The 24,595-nt window shown below is 43.3% G+C and overlaps 2 protein-coding genes across 3 annotated transcripts in view; one reads left to right on the plus strand and one right to left on the minus strand.

Moving 5' to 3' along the window:
- Nucleotides 1–1,582: 1,582 nt before the first annotated feature.
- Nucleotides 1,583–6,512, minus strand: rdh8a (retinol dehydrogenase 8a). The gene is made up of 6 exons (XM_003964756.3): nucleotides 6,126–6,512; nucleotides 3,913–4,074; nucleotides 3,141–3,320; nucleotides 2,856–2,949; nucleotides 2,600–2,783; nucleotides 1,583–2,460 (listed from the first exon to the last, which is right to left on the minus strand). Exons 1-6 carry the CDS (start codon nucleotides 6,232–6,234, stop codon nucleotides 2,233–2,235), a joined length of 957 nt encoding a protein of 318 aa, XP_003964805.1. The 5' UTR covers nucleotides 6,235–6,512; the 3' UTR covers nucleotides 1,583–2,232.
- Nucleotides 6,513–13,060: 6,548 nt separating this feature from the next.
- The window catches only part of col5a3a (collagen, type V, alpha 3a), a 34,295-nt gene continuing 22,760 nt past the window's right edge, over nucleotides 13,061–24,595 (plus strand). For both annotated transcript variants that reach the window (XM_011604082.2, XM_029836275.1), the window contains exons 1-5: nucleotides 13,061–13,331; nucleotides 19,853–20,020; nucleotides 20,546–20,759; nucleotides 20,858–21,020; nucleotides 24,075–24,197. In XM_011604082.2, the coding sequence (XP_011602384.2) occupies nucleotides 13,247–13,331; nucleotides 19,853–20,020; nucleotides 20,546–20,759; nucleotides 20,858–21,020; nucleotides 24,075–24,197 (753 nt within the window). In that variant the 5' untranslated portion in view covers nucleotides 13,061–13,246. The remainder of the gene's footprint in view (nucleotides 13,332–19,852; nucleotides 20,021–20,545; nucleotides 20,760–20,857; nucleotides 21,021–24,074; nucleotides 24,198–24,595) is intronic.

Here is a 24,595-nt window from a genome sequence, read left to right on the forward strand (position 1 = left end):
CTGAAGCACCCTGTCTAGACACGAGCTCCGCTCAAATTCACTGACCTCCACTTCTACGTCTGTTCCTGAACAGTCTGGTGTGTCTCCACTCTCTCTGTTCTGTGCCAATGACACTGAAACAAATATGCTGTTTAATGATTTACCCCGAAATAACACAGCAACAGAGAATACAGAGAATGTAGCCTACAGAGGTAATTGTTAAGGATGACCTTGTTTTATTCTCCATCTTGCAGTCACCATCTACAAATGCTTGTTAGTCAGATGACAGTAGGTCTCCATGAAGACAGCCGAGTTCTGTGGCTCCATATCTGTGAAAGGCTTGTGCAAACCATGTCATGCTACCCTCATTATATTGCAATTACATTCTTGATTGTGAAACAAAGGTAGTGAACAATGGTTTGATAAGACCTCTTATTTAATGAGACTTTTCTGCAGCTCCTGTGCTCATTCAATTAGTAAACAGCACGTCCATTCTTTCCCAATTCTTATTTTTCCAAATGCGACACATTGCCACCCACCCCCTGTCCTTAGTCTTTGGCGTCCCACATTGGATCTCCGCATCCCCCTTGAACATTCAGGGCACACAAACTCCTCCCCCCAATCTCGGCAGATACCCCCCTTCTCTGCACACACCCATTTGATTGTGATTGACAGTGTCTTTGTTCCATTGTGCATAGCTGTCGCCTCTGATGAAGACACATACTGAGGCACTGCGCTTATTGTATACTGCACAGAAACTACAGGTCTCCCACCAGTTGCACTGTCCCTTCATGGCCAGCTCTACACACTGGGACGGGTAAATGCAGGGAGCACAGGACAGGATGGCATGGGACAATGTATGCAGACAGGCCACATTGAGCCAGAAGATCCACACCAGACTGTAGGCCTCCTCAAGGGTGGACCCGGGGGTCCCGACCCAATGGGCAAAGAGGGCCAGCTGGAGAGGGAGGCTCAGATCTGCGCAATGTGTCTGAGGAGGCCGTCATTAGGGTTCACCCCTCCTCGGGGATGGGAACCAGGTCACATTCTCTCACACGGCACAAAGCGGGGTGTGTATGTGCGAGGGGTGGGGGTCCAAGGGAGGGGTTTTGATGGGGAGCAGGCCATGACCTCTTTATATCCATCAACAGATCACTAACTTGGCCCCTAGACACGCTCATACACCAGATTCAAAAATACAAGTGCAACACACACACACACACGCACACACACACACACACACACACACACACACACACACACACACAAGATAGTCAAGCAGATATGATGTGGTTATTCTAGATTAAAAGGAAACGCTTTGTGGGGCTCCATTCAAAAAGTTACCACCTGTTGAGGCATATTACATTTAATAAACTCTGGATGAACAAAACCAATGAGGCACCTTTACAGAAAGATGGTGGAAATGTAAATTTCTTCAATAATTGCTCTTGTCCCTCTGCTCGGTGACAAATTCCGTCACACTAGGCCGCCAGTTCTGCTCCTGATTCAGTGGGATCCACAGGTTGGCAAGAAAGGGAAACAATGAAATACTTCCCCCTATCGGGGAGTAGCGGTACTGCAAAATAACCCGTTCCAAAACAAGATCGTTTAAAGATAAATTCTTTTTAATTTTACATTGAAAAAATATCAACCAATACACAACCAATCCCAAACCTTTAACAGCCACACACACACACATACACAAGCACACACAAAATCAATTTATTCCAATATGATTGATTACACAGCAGTTATGACACAATGTTAAGGCAACCATGTAATTAATCGCACAATGCAAGAGGAAGATATTTTATCTCTGTTCCTGTCACAAATGTTATAAATCATTCTGAGGATAAAGAGATTATCTAGCTATAACATTATTATTTCTGTATAATCTTGTTTCCTCTTTGTTACTGAGTTGGCTCTCTCCAGAGCTCATATCTATTCCCTGACTGTACAATTTGTTTTAAATAATATATCTAAATATTTAATAGACTGTTCATTTGCTACAAGGTATTGACTGAATGTTCTTGTTCTTCAGAAATGTACCCGTGTGTGTATTGAAGCACACAAGCTCACCTGCATACATCTCTGACAGTCTTGTGCAACTCTGCTTGTTCTCCGGCAAAGCATGTTATCATACTGTCTTTTAACTCAAAGGTGCCTCCTCTCTCCACAGCTGCTACTACGGGGGGGTGGGAGGGGGGTCAACAACCTGGAAGGGTGAGGAGTGGGGGGGCCGCTTCACCCTCCTCAGTCAGGTGAGATGGTGCGTCTGCGTAGGCAGCTACATGTCAGGCACTTGAGGATGCTCATCGTGATGTGCATGAGGGGGCCAAAATTGAACAGCAGGTTGTAGAAAGTGTTGACAGACAGTCCGCCGGTCTCATCTGCATACTTTAAGGCCACAATGGGGGTGTAAAGACTGTTGGTCAGATTCCTGAAGCGGGGACTACTTGACTCGATAACCTTTTTGATGCACTGGTGAATAAAAGCGAAGAGAAAATAGCACTATGAATAAATTGAGGCTATAGGGTCTGATTTAATGTCTGTTCCAGACGCTGACCATAACATGATGGTGATTCAGAGAGCTCAACATAGCTTTTTGTTTTTGGCTTACTTTGGCAATATCCTCTGGCGTCTGCCCCATGGCTTCGAATACATCTATAGCAGATGGCAAATAAACATCTTTAAAATATCGAACGGTGTCTGGATCAACCCCTGGGTATTCCATCTTGGCCACGTTCTCCATCATTTTGGTCTCAAACTCGGTGTGTACCGGCCCAGGCTCGATCATGGACAACCTGTGGAGGGAACACATGCGGGAACGACCATGAAAGTGATCAGGGTTGTTTCGGGGGGGGTTGGCAACCTACCGGACATTGAACTTCATCAACTGCACAGCCATACTCTCACAGAACCCTTCCATGGCAAACTTTGAGGCAGTGTAAACATCATTGAACACCACCCCTAAATCAGTAAACACAGAGAAAGGATAGAGGGTCATTTTGATCATAGACAAATGCTGTAAAATGTATAAAGCATGAGAACAAAAGCATTTTAGATTTTGTTTGTGGGAAAATGAAAGACATGTTTCAGCAATTCTGTAAACAAATTATATTCTACATTTTTAAAAACCTGTTCAGCACAAAAGCACAAACCCTGTAGGCCCATTACGCTGCTCACGACCACAATGTGTCCCGAACGCCTCTTCTTCATGTCAGGCATCACTTCCTTCATCATGCGGACCACACCAAAGAAGTTTGTCTCAAACACTTGCTTCATCTCCTCAATGCTGATGCTTTCAACTGGTCCCATCAAGCCCACACCTGCGTTATTGACTGGCAGAGAACAAAGCTGTTAACACCTGCGGCTCTGCCCTGAGGTGTTACACATGCTACCGCTAGGTGTCAGTGTTTGGTCACCACAAGAGCGCTGGGGAAAAAATAGTGGCCATTGTTGAACGATCTCTGGGTCAGGGGTCATCAGCCCAGTCCTGGGAGGCCTCTAGTCCAGCAGGGTTTTCTTATCCCAACAGGCAGACCACTGCTCTCACCTGGGATCCCAATTTCTTTGGTGAGAACAGAAAACCCTGCTGGACTGGTCTGGGCAACTAGCTGGGTGTAACATTGGATTTGCATTGAAAAGTAGGGCATTTTATCAATAGAACTTTAAAGGAGATTGAATATTTCTCTAATTTAAATGATTCTTATTAATTGATATTCCAGAATAAGTGTTTAAAATGTAATTTTCCACATGGATGCAGCTGTAGCTAAGGATATTTACCAAAAGTAACACGACTAAAAATAAGTCTTTTTTATGTTAATTATAATCATACAGTTAGAAACTGCAGTTTACCATAATGAGAACGAATATCTGGAGTCTCCTCTGAGTTCATTTAATTTACTTTTAAAAATGATAAAGGAAACTCACTCAGGATGTCAATGTGACGGTCCTTCACGTGGCCGAAGCACTGCTTGACAGACTCGTCACTGCAAACGTCCAGGGGAAGCAACATCAGAGTCTTCCCATACGAATCTCCTGCCGCCTCCACTAACTTGTCCTTTTTCTTTAGGTCACGCATGGTGGCAATCACTAGGACAGGGAGCAGCGGGGAAATGTCCAATTATTAATATATACGTTACATCTACTGCTCATAATAGTTTCCTTATCCCACTATCACACTAATGGAGTGTTGAAGAGGACTGAGAAACCTCTTATCTTAAAAGGCCATGACCAAAGTATGTTCAAACCACATCCATGAAGGTACACACATACACTTTTGTGACATTGGTGAGGGCTCAGCTCCCTAGGGTGGGTTCAGAGGACACAGCATTGATCTAATCTGACTTTTACTCACTGTTCAACATCAACCCACATACAGAACCACAGTGAGCAGCGTGCCACCCACACAGAGACGGACTTGGTGCTACAAGCTTGGCTGACGAGCACTGGGGACCCTTTGAGACCTCAACCTTCTTTCAATCTGAACTCGATGCTACGCTGAGCATTGGTTATAGCACCTTTATACCCCCATTTTGTGGCAATAACATGAAAAAGAAATCTTTACGTGTCCCATATTTAGATTTTCCGCTCTTGAGTGCTGTGCTGTGTGGTTGCTGCTTTTGATTCGTATTTAGCTGCAGGTAGAAAAGCACAGGTCACTGTGCACTGAACTGCATGTGAAGAATAAAGTTTATCTTTATCTTATCTTTGAAATCTGTACTAAAACAGCCACTTACAATTCTGAGACCAAAGGACAAGATCAAACAGACTTTGGTGTGTGTCGAATGGAACTGTTTGATAACCCAGATTCTGTTTTTCCATAAACGACTCGTCATATTCAAGCCTAAACTTGTGATCTATGGCTCTGCGAACAGCGATCAGCAGAGGAGAGAACAACAGGTCCATTGTTCTGGTTCCTGCAGGAATTACTCTGGTCCGGCTTTAACATTCTTGAATGAAGCACAACCTCTTTCAGGAGTCTGGCTAAGTTGGCTAACGCAATATTTAATCTGCGTCGGATTTTGTAAATACCCTCAGAAAAGCATGGCTGAGCTCCGTCGCTCTGAGGTGAGCTCCCTGAAAACAGGTCACACTCACAAACAAAACCTTCTATTTCACAACAACAAATCACATCAAATACTTATGGCCCCTAGAGCCGAGGCAGCATGAGGCAGGCAGGGAATAACTTTTCTTAAAATGGAAAAAAAAAGAAAGACTTGGTGTGAGATTTAAATAACAGACTTCTGAACTCACAGGTTTCCCTCTGATCCTGTGTGTGTGTGTGTGTGTGTGTGTGTGTGTGTGTGTGTGTGTGTGTGTGCGTGCGGAGGGATCTTCCTCCCCCTACAAAGTGGTGGTCTTGTGCAACTCTTGCTGTGGCGTATGACATGTTTCTGAGTGTCAGGTCTCCAGTTCCCCCTGTGGTATTGATGGCAGGGGACGTATTATGTGCGTGTGTGTGCGCGGGCGTGTGCGTTCGTGTATGTGTGTGTTGGGGGGGGGGGGGCGGGGGGGTGGTGTCGCAGACTAACAGTGTCAACGTGGGACAGCCTAACTCCAGTGTGCACCAATGAAGACTTCAAACAAGGCCCCTGCTTCAGAGTGAACCCTCGCTTGTACAGGTCCCCAACTTTGTCCCCCTTTCAACAGTCACTCCAGTGAGGGGACTATGGACACATTAGACACGCCACTAAAGCGGGGCAGGCGGTCTACAATCCTCTGCGATAAAAGGCGGCTTTGTGCTGGAGAAGTCACTGAAAGAGAACTGACAAGAGTCCTTTTAGAATTCCGCCTGGCAAGCGGCATCCTCGCAGAGCCCAGCCCCGCAAACTGCGCTTTCACATGATAATAGTGAGACCAAAGGGGAGCCCGAAACCCAGGCTTCACAAAGGGACGTGCATCCGATACGAGCAGGGCTGGATATTTCTCTGGGGACTCCACTAATTCGCGTATTCACGTTCGGAGTGAAAGCTGCGCCTGAAACTCTACGGACCTCTGCGCGTAAAGAAGCCTCGGTGTGAGAGAAGCTCTGCATGGCAAAGTAAACACAGAACAGGGCTTCAGGCGAACCACACTGTCGTAGAGGCGCTAGCAATAGGTCAGATTAAAAAAAAAAACATTGTAGAAGAAGGCGCATTTACCATGGTAACGCTTCTTTTCATCCCTGGCGAGCGTAACGGCGATCCGTAACCCGATGCCGGAGGAGCAGCCAGTGATCAGCACAACTTTCTGCCCGCTGTCGTTCGCCATGATTGGTCCGGGTAGACGCAGTGGTTTTGTTGAGACTCGGCTCCGGATGGTCGCTGCTGCAGACGGAGCTGCCGGTCACCGGACTTTAAAGAGCTAAAGCGGATCTCGCAGCCACCGCAGCCATGTGAGCGTCTAATTCAGTCACATGTTCGATAAAAATCAGCAACCCACCCCCTTAAAACAGGACGTGGCACCACAAACACCCCTACTGACAAGGTTTTAACTTGATTGGTGCCGCCTGTCCTGAATGAGCTTCATTTCTGTTAAATGTTTGCGGTCGCTCATGGACACAGGAGAGACTTGGTGAGAAGGGCAGTGCTTCACATAAGAGCTGCAGCCTCCACCAGCAAATAACTGCAATATTCACCTCTATTTTCTAATGCATCTTATTACAATATATAGCTTATTGTATCGACCTTCTAACAAGACTTTAAAAAAAAAAAAAATATATATATATATATATATATATATATTAGTTTAGGTTTTAGAATATTTTCTTCTTCTTGCGACGCTATTATATTGTTCTTTACGTTTTTATTGATGTCATCAGCAATAATCAAGCGCTCGATGACATCAATGATCGAATAAGTTGTGTTCCGCTGCCATCTGGTGGTCAACTCAGGTGCAACATCTTCACAGTTTCAAATATGAAATTACATGTATCACACAGCACGCAGTCCAATAAGATAAGATAAACTTTATTGATCCCACATCGGGGAAATTCACATGTCACAGTAGTAGCCAGTGGTATACAACACTAAAAGAAAAACTATTATGTTATGTACATTACTATGTACATTATACATTATATACAGAAGGGAAATTATATACAGAAGGGAATAGTATACTATATGAAGAAAAAGTGCAAATAAGAGTAGGATTGTGGCATTTACAGATTGCAAATATGTTGTAAATATGCATAGAAAAGAAAAACAGTATTAGAAAAAAAAATTTGATTGCACAATAGCTTATCTGCAGATTCCGGAGGTAGTATGATTAAGTAGTGTAGGAAAAAAATATGCCAACCATGGATTATTGGTGCTACATTAAGAGTTGTGAATGTTGTGCAATCTGACAGCAGTTGGGATGAATGACCTTGACATAATAATTACATAAGATCTATATGTTATAAGATTGTTCATCCAGGGCTGCTAATGACTCCATTAAAGGGTCCAGTTTCTGTTTATGTGACTGTTCCTAGTAGATGTCAAATTGACTGATTAGATCACAAAGCAGACTTCCCTGTTGTTCTGTGATTCATGGCCAAAGTACAAAAGTCATAACCTGACCATGTCGAGGCCTGTTGTGAGGTTTAACGCAACGACATGCAAACTTCACCGGGCATGCTTTTCTGTTTCTCATTTACCTGAGGAGAGATCATCCAGAGTGAATAATTACTTAAAACTTCCCTTTAAACTTTAAAACATCTTATTAAACTCTAAACTTCTTTGCTAGAATTTAGTGTCTAACTCTGCATGAGCAAAATCATCCTCCATGTTCTCTGACATCTGCGTGAACCAAAGCTTTGTTAATTTTTAATCCACTTTTCTCATTAGGTCATGAGAATGACTCTGATTTTATGCAACCCAGTAGAATGTTACAGAGATTTTGAGAGTTATTTTGTTCTTTGTGCCTCCTACTGTTGCTTTCTTTCAGTGGGTTGTCACAACTTCAAAGGTGTGTTTCAGACTAAAGACTTGGTTTAAGGTTAAGGTTAACATAAGGGTTTGAGTTGGGCGTGTAGTTGTGATAATTAAGGTTAGGCTGAGGGGCAAGGGAGTGCATGTCAAGAGTAGTCCTCACACACATACACACACACAGTAAGGAACAGCAGATAAGAACACAGGCTTGCCTAAATGTGGCCTGTTATTTGCCTCTGATCATAAACAGAGGATCTTAATCTAAAGCAAGTGTGTCACACTCAACCTGGGATCCAGTAATAAAATATTTTTTCTTTTCTTGACATTCACCATGAACCAACAGACTTACACAGAGTCAAAGCTCAATTTCCTCTTCCCATCTCGCAGAGCTGATGTCTGCATATTTAGAACATCTGTAAGCTATGACCCAATTCTGCTTAATTGGAAGGCAGCAGTTTGCAGTGAGATGATAAAAAAGAAATTTGCATCATCGGATAAAAAAAAAAGAAAAAAGAGAAGCCTTAAATCAAATCTGGCAGTGTCTGCGAACGACACGTGCAGCAGCCACATTTCAGTTTTTATTTGGGTGCGTGTCAGGATTGAGGTCTTTTGCTGAGGGATCAGGGAGAACACACTCATGAAAATAACAGCGAAAACAAGCTGTGAGCACTAAAACCCACTAAATCCACTGGTTCTGTTTTTATCTCAGGTCAGCAGGTGGTGGTATAAACTAATGTCATGATCATGGGAACGACAGACAGTAAAATAACCTTTGACCTGAACCAGCCCGCCAGTATTAATTAACTATCCGAGCTTTGCTGCCGTCATCTTTCGCTGAACTTGCATGCATATGTGGGCAAAAATTAACAATATGACCTGAATTTCTGTTTGGGGTTAAGTGAGCTTAAATAACAATCTGCACTTTTTAGAGAAATTCCCTGGTGTCCCACTAGTGCTTATATGGGTCAGAATGGGTCAGGACTGTGCAGATCTTGACCCCCACCCCCACCCCGTACCTCGGGAGAGGTGGTGGGCAGGTGTGGATGGAGGTAAACATCCAGCCGGACATCCAGTCTGCCCTCCCAGCTACCGCTGTGGAATTTCAGAAGATTAGCCGGTGAAGAGAGGAGGGGACAACACGGGTCCACACACGCTTTTCTACCAAAATTACTTCCCCGTCCTTTCAATGTCTGGTTGTAAACCTGCCTCCCCTATCACCTAAAACTTTCCCTTCTTTTGATCCTTCGCCTGTGGTGTGTAACCATCCGGGGAGCAGTTCCTATACCTGCCTAATTAACGGTTCGGCCCTAATCAGCTCTGAGCAAATATAATTCATGAAAAAGCGCCTGAAAACACCCTATTTTGGTTATTGATGGATGCGACCAGATGCTGCTGCTCAGCCAGATCTGATTATAATAAAAGGTTCATTGTTTGATGAACATGAGCTGTAGAGGTGGACTGCAGATCAGGAGATGGTGAGTTCTGCCATTTTGCGTCCAGCGTGCAGAGGAGGTGAGGAATACAATTTCCTGAGAATAAAAGTGACGCTCATGGGCTGAGGGAAGCAGAAAGAATGGGTGCAACAGATGAATAGAGGAACATGTCTGAGGGCTGGTGAGAAAAAAACTGATAATTGAGTAAAGAAGCAGAAAAAAAGTGGGCAGATGAGAGAAAATGCTGCAGCTGCAGACCACACACGCCATAAAGCACACAAACATCAGCACAATGTGGTGACTCTGAGCATAAGTCAATTGGTTTATTAGAAACACTCATCACGCTTCTCAGTCATATGTCATTCATGCAATCACAGGCTCAAACCAGCACTGTGGGCGTGACGCGGCTGGAAATGTCCTCTTTGATTGGGACGAAATATTCTTTGTATTTTCCTAATAATGAAGGCAAAATTCCGCCATGAAAACATGTTTCTTGAGCCACTGCCAAATTTCCAATTTGCTTATTCCAAAGTAATGAATCCTTTGGTAGTTGAGTTTGCTTAGTCTATTTGTTTAAAAGATCTTTAAAGTTAATGAGCTTAGTTTGTCATCATTCTAAATATTATACTTATCACCAGACTGTCGGTTTTCCTCACTGGCCAGGGGCAAATGGGAGGGTTCCAGGTTCTCCTGGTCTCCCTTTGTTTCCAATTTACCCAAAGCAGAGGATTTGTGTAAAGTTCCATCTCTGCTCACCATCCAGCTCTGACAGCTTTGGTTCTCACAACCACTTTTGTCTGTTGTTTAACTCTTTTAAAGTTGTAAAAATAAGTTGGCTGCTGAACTAGTGCTCCGCTGTCTGAGGTGGTTTGATGTGAAGCGGTGCCACATCCGTCATTTAAAATAAACTAGTAGCATTGAATAATAATACGCCAGAGTGACAGCTGAAAACGGCTGATCCACAGGCCCTCGTGAATCATGGTTTTCCCTCTTTGAAATCACCGCAGACTCACACACTTTTCATCTTTTTGAGTGAAGACCCTCCTTTATTCCTTAGAGCTGAGACTGGAGCCCATTAGCTTGCCATCAGAATCAGCATGTGCAGTTTGTAACTCGTTAATCTGCTCCACATGCTGGACTGGAATGACAACAGTTGCAGCTGTTGGGCTCAGTGACACAAACTCGTGGTGAAGATCAGCAATCCTTTCATATTCATCGGATCTCACAAAACATTAGGGGGCATCACAACCTGAGGAAGCAGTGAGATCTGAATTTGATTCAGAAAGGGGAAGGTAGAAATCCTTTTTGGGGAGCTGAACGTGTTGTGCTGACACTTGTTGTGTTTGGACTTGTTCTCCAACACCAGCAGCAGACAGACGCTGACTCTGTTCTGACCTGGTGGGGGCTTTTACCGGTAATCCCCAACACTCATTGTCGTTTTCCCCCAGGATTAACAGTTACATCTCTTAAAACACAGCGATGACAGGCTTCCTCTGCCTTCTGACTAGTTTCAGTGAGGGTCCCAACAAATAAGGGATGTGATTCTGTGAAACTAGCGAGAAATGGAACTCCAGGGGACATAAGAGCATCCTTTCATCCGTTGGGTTTTCATCTCCTGCCGGAGCCTCTTGCTTGGATATTGTGGAAAACGCTCCAGCACAAACTAACATCAGCTATCCTGTGTGGAAAGGAACATACGATTGTATTCAGGACCCCTCTGAAAATGAACAGAAAGATCAAACTGTGTTTGTCACCTGGTGTAGTTTTGATTGACATCCATTCTTTCTGCTGGTTTTTATGGATAAACAATATTTGCCAATATGTTGAACTGATCAGCAGAGTACACAGCACATGAGGGGGAACTATTTCTCACCCAGTATTCAGACCCTGCTCTGCACTCTTAGCAACTATCTGCTAAAAGCTGCTTGGAATGTATCTGACTCAGGCTGGCTAAGCTGGTACTGGAATCAGATGAGTGGGAGCTGAGGGCATCAGTGTTTACCCACCAGCTCAGCTTATCCTGCTGACTTCCAGTGCAAATATTTAGACGAGTCTTTATTCACTTTTAAGAAACGTTTTGCACCCACAACTGATTACAGGAGTTAATGAGGTTGAACACAAAAGATCATTCACCTGGATGCGTGCTTTTGGAAGAAAATACAGTAAAGAAAGAGTGATGAACAGTAGATTTCTACACCATCGTTTTGCATTTTTGTGTTATTATTAGAGACACTTTGGACAATAATGTGGGATTTCTGTTATGTTGTGTGGGATTCTTGCTTCCAGTGAAGTCTAAAGGGGATTTCATAAAGATTGCTTTTTTATAATGTATTTAGTCAAATCTAGTCTTGACAGTGCATCTCTTACTACTACTTTAATGAGCGTTGAAATAACAAGACCTTTGGCTCTGCTTTGTTTAGCCTCCACATGCGTTCAACAACGTACAGATTCAAGTGTTGGCAGCAGTCAGACAGTGTTGTGAATGTGCCTAAGACAATCATACCTAATTAAATGACAGCAACTGACTTTATACTAAGCCTTAAGGTTGACCAGGAAGGGTGAAAAGGCTGATGTCTCAGTTGTGAATAGATCAGCATATTTTTGGCTTCACTCAGAGGCCTTTCAGAAAGGTGTGGCTGCTCCTGAAGCAGCGCTTCGTCGAATACAGACCACTAAATTCAGACGATGGTGGCAATTACCACCAAAAATGTTACTCCAAAGGTTCTTTCAAAGGTGTGAAGAAGGGCCGTGTCGACAGGGTTGTGCGTAGGTTCAAAAACACCCTCCAGCTGAAAGCCACTGAGCAGGACCTCTGATCAACAAGCAAAAAGATCAGGGTCCTGTCACTCCGTTCGGCACCGCGATCATTCTATACTTTCATTGAAAGACATTTCATTTGAAACACATTGAAATGACCTCTTTGGTTCTTTCCCAGTTGAGTTTATTTAGTGATCTGTACAACTTTTACTCCTGCTGTACTTTGACTGCACTACTTTGACTATAGATGCAGCATCTGTGTTAGATTAGTGCATTTTAGATCAGTTTACAGGCCTCAGCCAGACAGAAGACACTGATTGTGAGCCCATATTTAAACTGGATTTTGACACAGGATTTTTTCTCTCCTTTTCTTTTTTCCCCCAAAATGAAACACGAATACATTTTCTTGAAATTCTGAGAAAAAAAAGGTCAGAGCGCAGAATAAATCTTTTACAGTACACATTCTCCTTAGAGGGTGTCTTGCAGAATTTGACCATGAAGCACAGATGGAAACTATAACCTCTTGGCAGTGAGACACATTTATTTAGATATTGATTATACTGTATATGCATATATTTCCACTCAATACAAGTTTTATACATAACCTGATTTTTAAAAAACTATTAAAAATGGTGTGATTAAAGATCAGATTTAACCTTATGACAGTGAACACATGCATAAATCCGCATTGTCTTTGCATGCAAAAAAACAAAACAAAACCAAAATTAAAATAAAAAAATCCATTTACACCAAATAGTTTTTAATGCACTACTTGTCAGCCTCTGACAGGTTGCCATGATGTACTCTGCGTTAAACAAGGTGGGGAACAATCCTTTGAAAAAAAGACTCAACAAATTACCGCCTGTAATAAATTTGACGGATGAGGCGAGTTTCCAGCTCCAGTCCATCCCAGGACCACTGCCCGTGGGAGGGGAGACGCGCAGGAGGTGGGGAGCCGAGGGGTGTGTGGGGGGGAGTTTGGAGTGAGAGGGAGAAATGAATGAGAGGGACGGAACGAAACTGAGAGGAGTCACCACAACAAAACTTTTGCAGCATTCAGCCACAGCAGACGGGCTTGTCTCCAGTTCTCCCCGCATGGCTGCTGAGCTGCTGCACAACTAACTGCTGCTGCTGCGTAAAGATCGTCTGGCGGAAGCAGAGGAGGCTCTCTGCTTGGAAAAGATGGACGGTTTAATAAGGACCCGGTGTCGCCACAGAACATCGCTCATTATTTTAATCCTGCTTCACGTGGCGGCGGCACAATCCGGTAAAGTATCTAGTTAAAACGACAACAGTTATTGTACATCTGAATGATTTTTTGGTGGATGGCACCTCAATACACCAAAATCGGTCGTTTTTGGTGCCGATGTCATTTGCCCCACAAACTCTAAGCGATTTTCAAAAGTTGTTGTAGAATTATTCAACACTTGCACGTTGCAGCTACACAATAATGGGTATCCCCGGCCTTGCCAAGGGTTTTATATCCGCATACATTTTTAAATGAGCCCACTTGTGAGAAGCCTTTTCCGTGCGTCAGGTGGCTGCGACCTCTGCAGCTGAGTGATGTCATGGTTGAGTTTACTTGCGACCAGCATCGGTTTGCTGTGAAAAGCTTTAACGTTGGCTTGAGAAGTGGGAGAATGGCTGAACAGTAAGTAGATTAAAATTCCTGTCATGGATCTGTTTTAATGTACCCACTACTCACACGCGCCTATAGTGAGGGCGCACTAGCACTTTCTGCCTTAGTTTTGATTATTACTGCACATGCATTATTTAGTGTTTACCCACCACAGATTATCCATTTATTTGTATGCACCTGCGAGGATCTTCTCTGTGCCCACATTCCCTGCATCGCCTGTCTGTGCAGCCATTTTGTGAGCTCCCATGACATTGTTTGTCACTTGCACAGGCCTCCGTACCCTGTGGCTGTGGTTTCTTCTCCTGGCAGCCGACCATTACCTTGCAGGTGCAGCGTTTTAGAGGCTCCCTGATGTAGCGACATGCCTGAACATCAGGAGTGAGCCCTGCTGTCTTCCTCACGCTGCTGCTTTATTGCTGGCAGAAGGTTTTTTTAGAATCTACATGGCTGAAATGAAATGATGGAAGGTTTAAGTGGGCCAGCTGATATACATTCAGCTCATCCAGTGGCTGGGCGCACCACTCCCCTTGTAAAGGTCTGTGAAATGCGAGGCTGAGATGCAGCCCTGATATGTGAGCAGGACTGTAATCTTTTCTCTGTTCATGCGACAGGGATCAGAGCCTATTCCTTAGTTATGTTTACAGACAGGAAGTGAGACATTCTTTCACATGTCCAGTTTCTGTCAGAATCCAGCCTCATGCTTTGCCTCAAATGCTTTTTTGTCAAGATATCTTTTCCCTCTTTTCTTTCTTCTCCTGCTTCTTTTAAAGTGTGGCAGTAGGTAGTGTTTATTTTCCTTTGATATGCCTTATCTCTTTATTTCCATAATCTTTCTCCAGTTGTGCGTGCCCTCCCTTATCCATGACTGGTTCTATGGCAGAGGGAGAAATCGTGCGTACAGCCCCCTTACCGTGTTCCATTTGATCCAACCTTCCTTGCAAATCCCTCACTCGACTCCCAAAGGGAGCTCCAAGCTGTGTTTCTGTTGTCTTGGAAGAAATTAGTGCCAAAACAAATGAAAGAGTAGCTGAATTTAGCAGGAGAGGAGGATATTCGTGTTCTTTACAGCTCAGCTCATATGACAAGGCGTGTGTGTGCCTGTGTGTTTGTGTGTGTGTGTGTGTGTGTGTGTGTGTGTGTGTTTATATGTGAGGGATATTTAAGAGAAGATCATGGATGCGTCAGTGCTGCTGATGTCTGTCCCCAGTGACACTTCTGAGTGTTGTGTCACTCTATTTGCAGTTTCTTCAAGTCTTCGCTGTAACACTTAAACATATATTAATGCTTAAGCGCATCTATAGTATTCAACACACATCTGGCCTCCAGAACAAAGTCACTCCCTCCTCCTCAGGCTCCTAATGCTCCTAATTTCTGATCGCTCGATGCTTTTAGATTTCAGGCATCTGATGATTTCTGTGGAATCACAATGAAGCTACATCAAACTTGCTGACTTCTTTGTGTTCCCTTACATTTCATGTGCCTCATCTCTGGTTTTGACCCACAGGGGAAAAAAAAGTTATTATAGTCATCCATCATTTTCTCTTCTTAGCAGAACTATTTTCTTTCTACCAAAAGCCTGTGCTGATTGCTTCTGTTGCCGTTTGTGGTTTTGTGCAACCGACTTGTTTCTCCTCTTATCTGATCTTTTTCGACGCCAGGCTGCTCTCAGAGGTCAAAGATCAATGGTCGCTGTGTCACTAAATTTCTTGCAGAGACAAAGCAAAGCTTCTAAAAGTGGCCAAACATTTATTATTTGTGATGTCTGTATCGTTGTTGTATTAAGATGTTTTTTGATCTCCTCAGGATCCCAAATGCTGCTGTTATTGGGCTTCTTATGAGGACAAAGCTCACACAAACACCAAAGCAGAAGCAGAAAATGTATAAATATGCTTTGCTCCACTGATCGGCCCAAGTGGCAGCTGGGTCTGTTTCGCAGTTGTTCAGGCTCGCATGTGCAAAAGGTTTCAATTGCACTGTGAAATAACCTTAAAATCATGTATTATCAGGACCAAACTCCAAAGGACAAGTAGATGAGAAAAATCTCTCTCATGTCTTAAGGGAATTTAGTGATGAGAAACTGGGTCGGCAAGGGTCAAGGGTCGACGCTAGCCACTGAGAGGAGATTATTGTTAAGCAAAGGAATTTACTGTCGTTTCCTCACAAGCATAGGAAAAAAACAGATGCATAGTTGTGATTGTGTGTTTGCGTGGTGCACTTGCCCGGCTAGCAGCTCCGAGGGCAGGTGTTCTCTCAGAGGGCCATGCAGCTTTTTTGGCTCCCAACCCAGTATGGGGTGGAAAGAAGAAATGAAAACTGTTCTGAAGAAAGTAGAAAGATTTTAATGTGAAATAAATATGCAACAAGAGCCCGCAGAAGTTAAGTAGAATCAGTATCAAACCTATAATTCACAGTGAGGGCTTGGTGAAACAGAACACGGCCTTACTGACCCACATTCTGCAAAACACCCTTAATAGTTCTGAGACGCATACTTGGCAAATCACGCGACTCCTCAGTTGTTTAGAACATATACACTTTCCTCACAAAGTGAATGGTCACACCCATTTTTAATTTGATTAACATGAAACTGCGCGCAGCTTTCAAGAAAAGTGTCTGGATTAGGTTGACAACGTTCCCTGGATCTGTCAGCAATTCTTCATCAGTGCTCTCTATACAGTATACACAGCTTGTCACTCTGACACTGAGGAGCTCTCTCAGCAGTATGGAATGTACCATTTCAGAACAGAGATTAAACAATGAAGAAATCCTTTTATCAAAGTTGGACACCGTCTGCATGTCTCCTACAAGTACACACGTTCATTAAAGAACTATACATTCTTATTTAAAATAAGACAGATGCTTTATAAGATACATTCTCCCAAAAAATAATGGAATGACCAAATGTTAGTGATTTCCTCCAGTCAGGCAAGGGTGTGGGCCAAGATAATGTGGGAAATTCTCACTGCCCAGATTCATCTTGGCTTTATTTCCCCTAGCTCCCTAGTGTAATAGTTTTTGACTCTGCAGCAATGTGTGTGCGTGTGTGTGTGTGTGTGTGTGTGTGTGTGTGTGTGTGTGTGTGTGTGTGTGCGTGTGTGTGTGTGTGTGTGTGGTATTTTCAGGCTGAGCGAGGAGTGTAGGTGGTGTGAGTCATATCTAATGTCTTCAGAGACATTTGCTATAGGAACACAGAGAGCACATTATGTCCACGCATGGCAGAAGTGGCTGCAAGGCAGAAAGTCTGTGTGAAATGTCAAACACCCAGAAAAAGATGCACAGACACCGACTGTTTGGTGGCATTTTAAGTGGATAGAGCTTTTGTGAGGTGAATTGCTCGACTGTTCTGTCAGGAAGATGTGAGCTCAGCACAATAACAGGGAAAAGAGGGCAAAAAAGCATTCAGAGATGAACTGATCGCCCTGCCTGCACCGAGCTGTACATTTTGAGATGAAATAGTTATCGCAGATCATCTAATGCCATTTAAAACGTGACTAATGTGTTGTGAATAGGCTCCGTACAGGAAGCCCGTCCTGCCTTTCAGTAGGCGCACCACAGGATTCCTGAATATGTTCTTTCAGACTATTCCAGTCTTACTTTTTCTTTAAGTAACATAATTTGACAGGTGAGATAAAAACCCGATTACCTCAAAGCCTAATCAGATGAAAGCAGAGCCTGCTCCGACATTCAGCGCCGCAAGAAAAGCAAAGCAAGAAAAGCATAGAGATTCGCACATCTTAAGGTGTGATCATTGAACTCAAAGCAACAAACAGATCAAATTTATTGATTGCTGGTAGTTTCCAGACTTCATTTGGGTGCCTGCCACTAGCCCAAGGTTGTCCCTTTGACACCAGAGTTAGTTATTAATGACAAAATCAGGGGAAACTGTTTAATGTAGGGCATTCTTGTGTTCCGCTAGCATTTGATGTTGTTGCATCCTCTGAAACGCAGCATCGGTTTTCCCCACATTCTTGGGATCTGTCTGACAAACCTTTTCCTCAACAATTTATTTAGCTGGCCTCAGTACAGCATGTCTAAGAGGCCTTACAAGCTTAACATACTGATCAAGTGTGTCATTTTCTTTCTTGTAGGAATTTGTGTTGCATGTCCTTCAGCCTATGTGAGGGCACACTGTTGTCATGGAAATGTCAGAGGTCAGGTGTCTCCTGTCAACCCACAGTTGGAACATGTTTTGAATTATGCAGCAAAAAAACCCCACCAGTTTTTACTCAAACTGACTTTTTTACCTCCCTTCAGCAGATCACTTGAATTTAAGCCTGTACTTAAAAATGGAGTTGTACGTTTTGTCAGGTGCTGTTTTGGACAGACAGACACTGCTGAATAATTAAAATACTGTTATTTTAATTTAAAACGCTATTTCGAGTTGAGCATTAGGGTTTTAGAAATGACCGTGTCATGAGTCTAGTGGATTCTCACCTCTAACCTAAGTCTAAATCAGGAAGGAAATTGATTTTCTCAGCTCAAATCAAACAAAGCCACAGCTGAGCTCATGAGAGCTCATTTGGGATCAGAGAAAAACAGAAAGACACCAGTTTCAATTAAATGTGAACATTAAAGATTAGAAACCAGACATGATGTAAATCGCAAAGTAAACTCTGAGGAAAAATTAAAGGCTTTGATAGAAATTCTGGTGCTTATGTATTAAATTATGGTTGAGCCTTAAGCTAAAAAGAATTACACAGACTTCAGTGTTCCATATCTTTGTTTTTTGCTTTGTACTATAATAATTAGAGTCCTTTTATGGCCGATTTGAGATAAATGGTGTAAATGGGAGTTTTTTTCAACCCATGCAAAGTTCATGGAAAGAAACCAATTCCAAATCCACTTCATCAGTCAATCACACAGTCAACTCAACAAATACGCTCTTCAATGACGTTCCATTAAGTTAAAACTTATTTTACTTGTTGACTGTTTACAAATAAGAAACATAATTGCTACTGGCATCAGTGTGACCTTTACAAATCAACAGGACTCCTTCATTGACATTTAGCTCCCATTGAAATGTTCTGATGGCCAAGAACAATTGAAATGTATCCTTAATGACTGTAAGTGGGTAAAGTCATTAACATTTGTACGCATTAAAAATCATGTCTGTGGTTTTAAATGTCAGATTAAATTTACACGGCTTGTTTAGACTAAAATTTCAAATGGTAAGCTGCAGTTTTATATAAATCTTGACATGAAACTACTGTATTTATGGTCTTGTTGCCATGCTGTGTGATGGCAAAGGCATGCTAGAGCGTGCGGTCTTGCAAATAAATAATGCTATAAAATGCTACATTTTGTTTTTCTGTAAGCAGTGTCTGAGCGGCGATAAACATCTCCACATGTTTAATTAATGCGGAGAATAAAAGGCAGATCTCCATGAACATTGTGGAGCCACAGGAGGCAATTTGAGTTTAGGATCCACATTTCGGTCGACTGGAATGTGAAATTCGGCGTGTTGCCCTGAACGCGCTCTGTCTGGCAGCAGGCAGGGGACTGGCTGTGCACGGAACTCAGATCCCATTTAATGCTCACAGCAGCAGCAACATCTAAAACATAACTAGCAGCATTAAACAATGGCACATTGGAACTGGATGCAGAGTTATTGGGAAAGTCTTTGCTACAAGAGATCATAACAATTTAAAAAAAATCATAATTAAGAGTCTATGGCTACATGCGCGGCATCACAGTGCTTAATACTGTACGTTATCATGATCAATTGCAGGAATATATCTTGTATGCGCAGGTTCAGGTAAAATGCAGCATGGGTGCTGTTTGGTGCTGAGCAGGATGCAGGTGTCAGCTGTCAGATGCGCTGCTGCAGGATTATGGGTTCGTGTATAACCCTCTCCTCTCCTCTAATAACATCCACAGAAGCCTGGCCACCTGCCGCCACATCTCAGAAGGACCTGGTGTTTCTGAGTCCTGGAAGCAGGAAGCTCTAAACCTGCTTCCAGCCACATTAAACCCTGCTCTTCAGCGCAGTTACAAGCAGTACTTAAATGAGCCAGACAACAAAGTTCTGTCACCCTGACATCATTAAAAGCATGTTGCCACCATCCGATTAGGCCTTAACCCCTTCCTAAGCTTGTTTTTTTTATTTCCGTATACACAGACACGACATTTGTTTCTTTATTTTTCATTTGCAGCTGTTCACATCGATGTTCTGCAACTGTTGGAAGTGTCCGAGAGGATGGAAGGGGTGTCCTTGGGGACTGGCCTGTGTACCAGCCGGACAGGGACAGAGGGGACGGACCTGGCCTACAAGATAGACAAAAAGGTCCAGCTCAGCGTTCCCACGAAACAGCTCTTCCCCGGTAATACACTCTACATTCTCTACAGTTTTATGGCCTAAACATTTTTCATATTCGCCCATGTCAGGAATAATCTCTGATGTTTTTTCAAAGACCTCCTGCACACAGGAGTGATGCTGGAGGGCCACATATGGCAGCAGATGGCCGCGTTTCACTAGTTGATGGAGAGGAAATGAGAACGCTTCGTTGTCATTTAAAGAAGACACCTGACAAATATGTCACATTTAGAAGTGCGAATCCAGGACAGCGGTTTGATGCAGGAATAAAATATGTGTGGAGTTCCAAAAGTAGTAACAAGACTTTTAATGTGACACTTTTGTGAAGGTTCTCCTCCAAGTTAGACGTCTGATTTTGAACTCCCTGCTCTCCTTGGGCAGGATCTGTGCATGCACAAGCAGTTTTTTCATCATTATCATCGTTACTCGGGTCTCACCAGCTGCAGGTGGTGCCTGAGTAATATTGAAAACCTCACTTCCCTGCTGTGCTCTGCCTTGACTGATTTAACAAGCCCTCTCCTCTCCTCAACAGATTCTAGGTTTCCCAAAGATTTCTCTGTGATGGCTACTGTCCGAGCTAAAAAGGGCTCCCAGTTCTTTCTCCTCTCAATCTACCATGAACTGGGGGTGCAGCAGCTAGGCCTGGAGATGGGCCGTTCACCTGTCTTCCTGTATGAGGACCAGCATGGGCAGCCCACACCAGACATGCACCCCATCTTCAAGAAGGTCAACTTGGCTGATGGAAAGTGAGTACCTAAACATCCCTTGAAATGGTAGAGAGTTCTCTGGCCTTCAATTCTTGACCTCCAGATCCAACTTAAATTCTCTCATCTCATTATTCCAGATGGCACAGGATAGCATACAGCGTGCACGGCAATTCAGTGACGCTCTACTTAGACTGCAAGAAGGTAGAGACCCAGAGTCTGCAGCGAGGGGACGATGCTGCAGTTAGCACAGATGGAGTGACCGTGTTTGGGACTCGACTACTGGATAAAGCTGTGTTTGAGGTAGGACATTTTAACTGGAGTGGTCTCCATATACAGTACAACCTACATGAATTATCAGGCTAAGACAATATAAACTTGTTGCTAATGAATATACATCATAAGTAATACTGTGGAACTCCCTCGCCACCTTAAAGCTATTTAAAACTTGAAAGAATCTGGGTTTAAGGAGGCACGGGGCGACAGAGGTTCCTCTGTCAATCATGGGCCACAGGAACAAAGGAGTGCAGAAGAAAAGAGGTGTCTGGAGGAGGGGATGTGCTGTTCAGACATGCCCTGCCTTATTTCCATCGCAAAGTGTGGCGATTACATACCTTCATTTGCTTTTTGGATCTCCCAGTAGCATACTCATTGTATGTAGCTGGTCTGTGAACATAAGCGGGCCTACATTACATCGTTTTGTTCATTTCTCCTTTTCCTTCGAGTGTTGTATTGCATTTTTGTGCCCGCAAAGCTGCACATTCGGTGACAAAAGAGAGTCATTCAGACAGCTCCTGCAACACCGCCTCTGGAGTCCAGGCTGTACTTCTGTAGCTCATCAGTATTGTTGAAGACTGCATTGCATCTTATATACTGTATATTAGATGTGTACTGAAATATACTGCGCTATACCATTTTGGAGGTTTGTCAGAGTCGCCTGGAGAGAGAGGTCTGAAACGGGAATGTTTTCTTGCACCTAAAGATGGGGAGTCGTTTTCACTTAACAACTGTCCTGATAGTCAGCAGAGATCTGCATGTTTTGGCCCTGACAGCCTGTACCTTCATGTGTCATCAGTTACCTTGTCCACTCATTTCCCTTATCCAAACCTCTGATGCCTCTCCCCTGAGCTGCTGTTACTCTTCTACTGTTCCACACTCCTCTTCCAATTTTTTCTGTTTCCCACTTGAGTTGGAAAAATGTGCGTCCTTGTGGGCCCTATAAATCTCCATTTTCACGGAGCTTGTTCTCATTCCCCTTCAATCCCTGGCCTCAATCCAAAAACATTCATATGTTCTAATTTCTTTTCCTCAGTGTTGACCTACATTGATGGGGTAGTATTAGAGGTGATGATTGATATATTTCAGAGAATAACTTGAACCCAACAAGACCTGTGTAGGCAAATTACAAAACTCTAACTCAAAATACTAACTCTGGTGTAAACTATGTCAAATTTATCTTTGTTTTATCAGCGTGTCTTTACTGTTTATCTTGCCACTACAGTACTTCTGACTACAGCCTATGGGCAAATAAAAAATGGTACCAGGAGAGATTCAGCCAGCTGACCTCCAGGCCTCTGTTCCCAGGCTCTGGGTCTGGGGGAGGAGGTCAATTCTTTGGCGCAGTTCTCCCAGTATGATAGCCCGGCGTGGGAGCAGGGGCCTGTGGTCAGTGACTAATGTCTCTATTGCTTCCAGATTGTCGTTTTACTGTGGAAGTCTGACTTTCAAAGTGAAGTCAGTAAAGCAAACTTCAGACTTGCTACATGAGCGACTGCGTTCCTTGTATGCTTCGTGTTTACCTTTCCAACAAACTAACCGCGAAGACCGTCGCAGCGTTTATTTGTCAGGAAATGCAGATTGCTTCAGTCTTGAATAACGCTGGAAATGCTTTTTGGCTCACACACACGGGCATGGAATCATGACACACATCATTACAAACACAAACAATCTAATACACACTTGTGAGGAGCACATTAGCTCAGTCCCGGTCTGTTTAAACTATAGTATGTCGAGTCTGGCCATGATCAGAGTTTAGTGTCTAATGCAAGTCAGGCAAATGTGGAGCACAGAAACCTTTCTTTGCTTATAGTGAGAATTCCCCTCTCCTCCACCACACAAAAATCATGACTCATCTATGAATGCAATAGCTCATATTTGGTCTACTTATTTGTGATTTGAAACAACAAAACTATGCTGACATCAGAAACGCTACCGAGCTATTGCTGACATTAGCTATTAATCTTTGGTGATTTCATCTGAATTCTTTTCCTTAGTGTGCCTTGCGACATGCTTGGGGGCGCTACTTTACTCTCTATTTCTGCTAAAAGTTCCTTCAAGGGAAAGAAAAAAGGAAAACGAATGTGGAAAACTGTTGCCTTTGATCTTGAGCAAAGTTATCTTTGACTGCATTAACTCTGAGTTGCAGTTCTTTCTGCTCTTTTTTACCAAATGATGTTGCCCTTTGCCTGACCCAGGACTTTGGCCAAAGGAGGCGGGAAAATGATCTTTTTCTATTTGAGAATTCCTCTCCTCCAGTTTACAGTATTTTTTATGGTAATCCATATGTGGCATGGCAGATAGTTCTGCTTAAAAGATCATAGTTTATTGGTCACAAATAAAAAATTGGGCTCTAGATTTAACCTTTCTCTCTGGGAGGTGTGGGCCACCAGTGTGCAACAAATCCAGTCAGTGCATTGGTCAAGAATATTTAGTGGAAATTACCCACGGAGCGCCCACACAGTAACTGCAGATAAAGAATCCAACTGGGCTTGAACCATAACCTTCTTGCTGTGGAACAGCTGTGCTTGAGTTGCGCCTCAAGTCATTTAATGTGCAGTTGTTCACCGAATGTTGTCACAGTATTACACCGCTACTCACATTTAATGATTACAGTGTCTTGAATGCATCAACCAACTTCAGTGATAAGTTATATTATCTCAATGCTACGACTTGAGGAGGCAAGAAGGATGCCGAGTGTGAGGCCATTAAAGCTAATGGTGGCCCCCGGCTCAGTGCTGCAGTGTCTGGCACTGTGCATGTTTGGGAAGAGATAAACTTTCTACGCCTTTGGGGCATTACGGGAAGTGAAGGGTTCCGTTATGTCTCCTGTAGATCATCAGGCCCCGCCTAGACTTACGGTGCACCGCTGCAAAGCAATAATTCAGAATGAGCGTGCTGTCGGTGGCAGTTGATATTACACGTTGCTTTTTGTTTCTATATTGTTATTATTGCTTGTGGTGCTTTTATTTTGGAAGGTAATGTGCACTGTTCATTAGTTTTTCTACCGAGACGGTTCTGTGGCGGCTGTGCAATTGGCTTCTTTATACAGAGTTTTTCCTCTTTCTGCATTTTTATCAGGGAGCCATTCAGCAATTACTGATCCTGGAGGACCCTCAGGCTGCTGCCAGATACTGTGTAGATTACATACCAAACTGCGACTCTGCTTTGCCCTACAGCATTCAAGCCCTGGCGACGCGTGAGGTTAGTGCAGCCTACACAAGGAGGTGATGATTTGCCTTTTAATTCTGTTATTTCCATTTCCCCTGCTGGATAAATAGAGTTTGCAGAGGGTTCACAAGTGCAACCATGAAGATCGATGAATGCTTTCTTCCAAAAAACCTACAAGCAGATATGATCAAAAGTTTTAAAACTTGAAAAATAATTGCACATATGTGTGTGAGTAAACGCCTTGTCTGTGGAACCCATTTTCAGTTAACTCCAGTTTTTTTCTTTTTTTTTTTCCTTCCCCTTCTTTTTTCTTTTTAAAGAATCTTTTACACGATAAGTCATGTGAGTGCACAAAAGCAGCCACTGATGATGGTCCGGAGATGATTCAGTGATGATGTTATGAAGCGATTTTGACCGTCGTCCAGCTGGAC

Source organism: Takifugu rubripes, chromosome 5 (genome assembly GCF_901000725.2).
Source record: "Takifugu rubripes chromosome 5, fTakRub1.2, whole genome shotgun sequence".
Taxonomy (NCBI): Eukaryota; Metazoa; Chordata; class Actinopteri; order Tetraodontiformes; family Tetraodontidae; genus Takifugu; species Takifugu rubripes.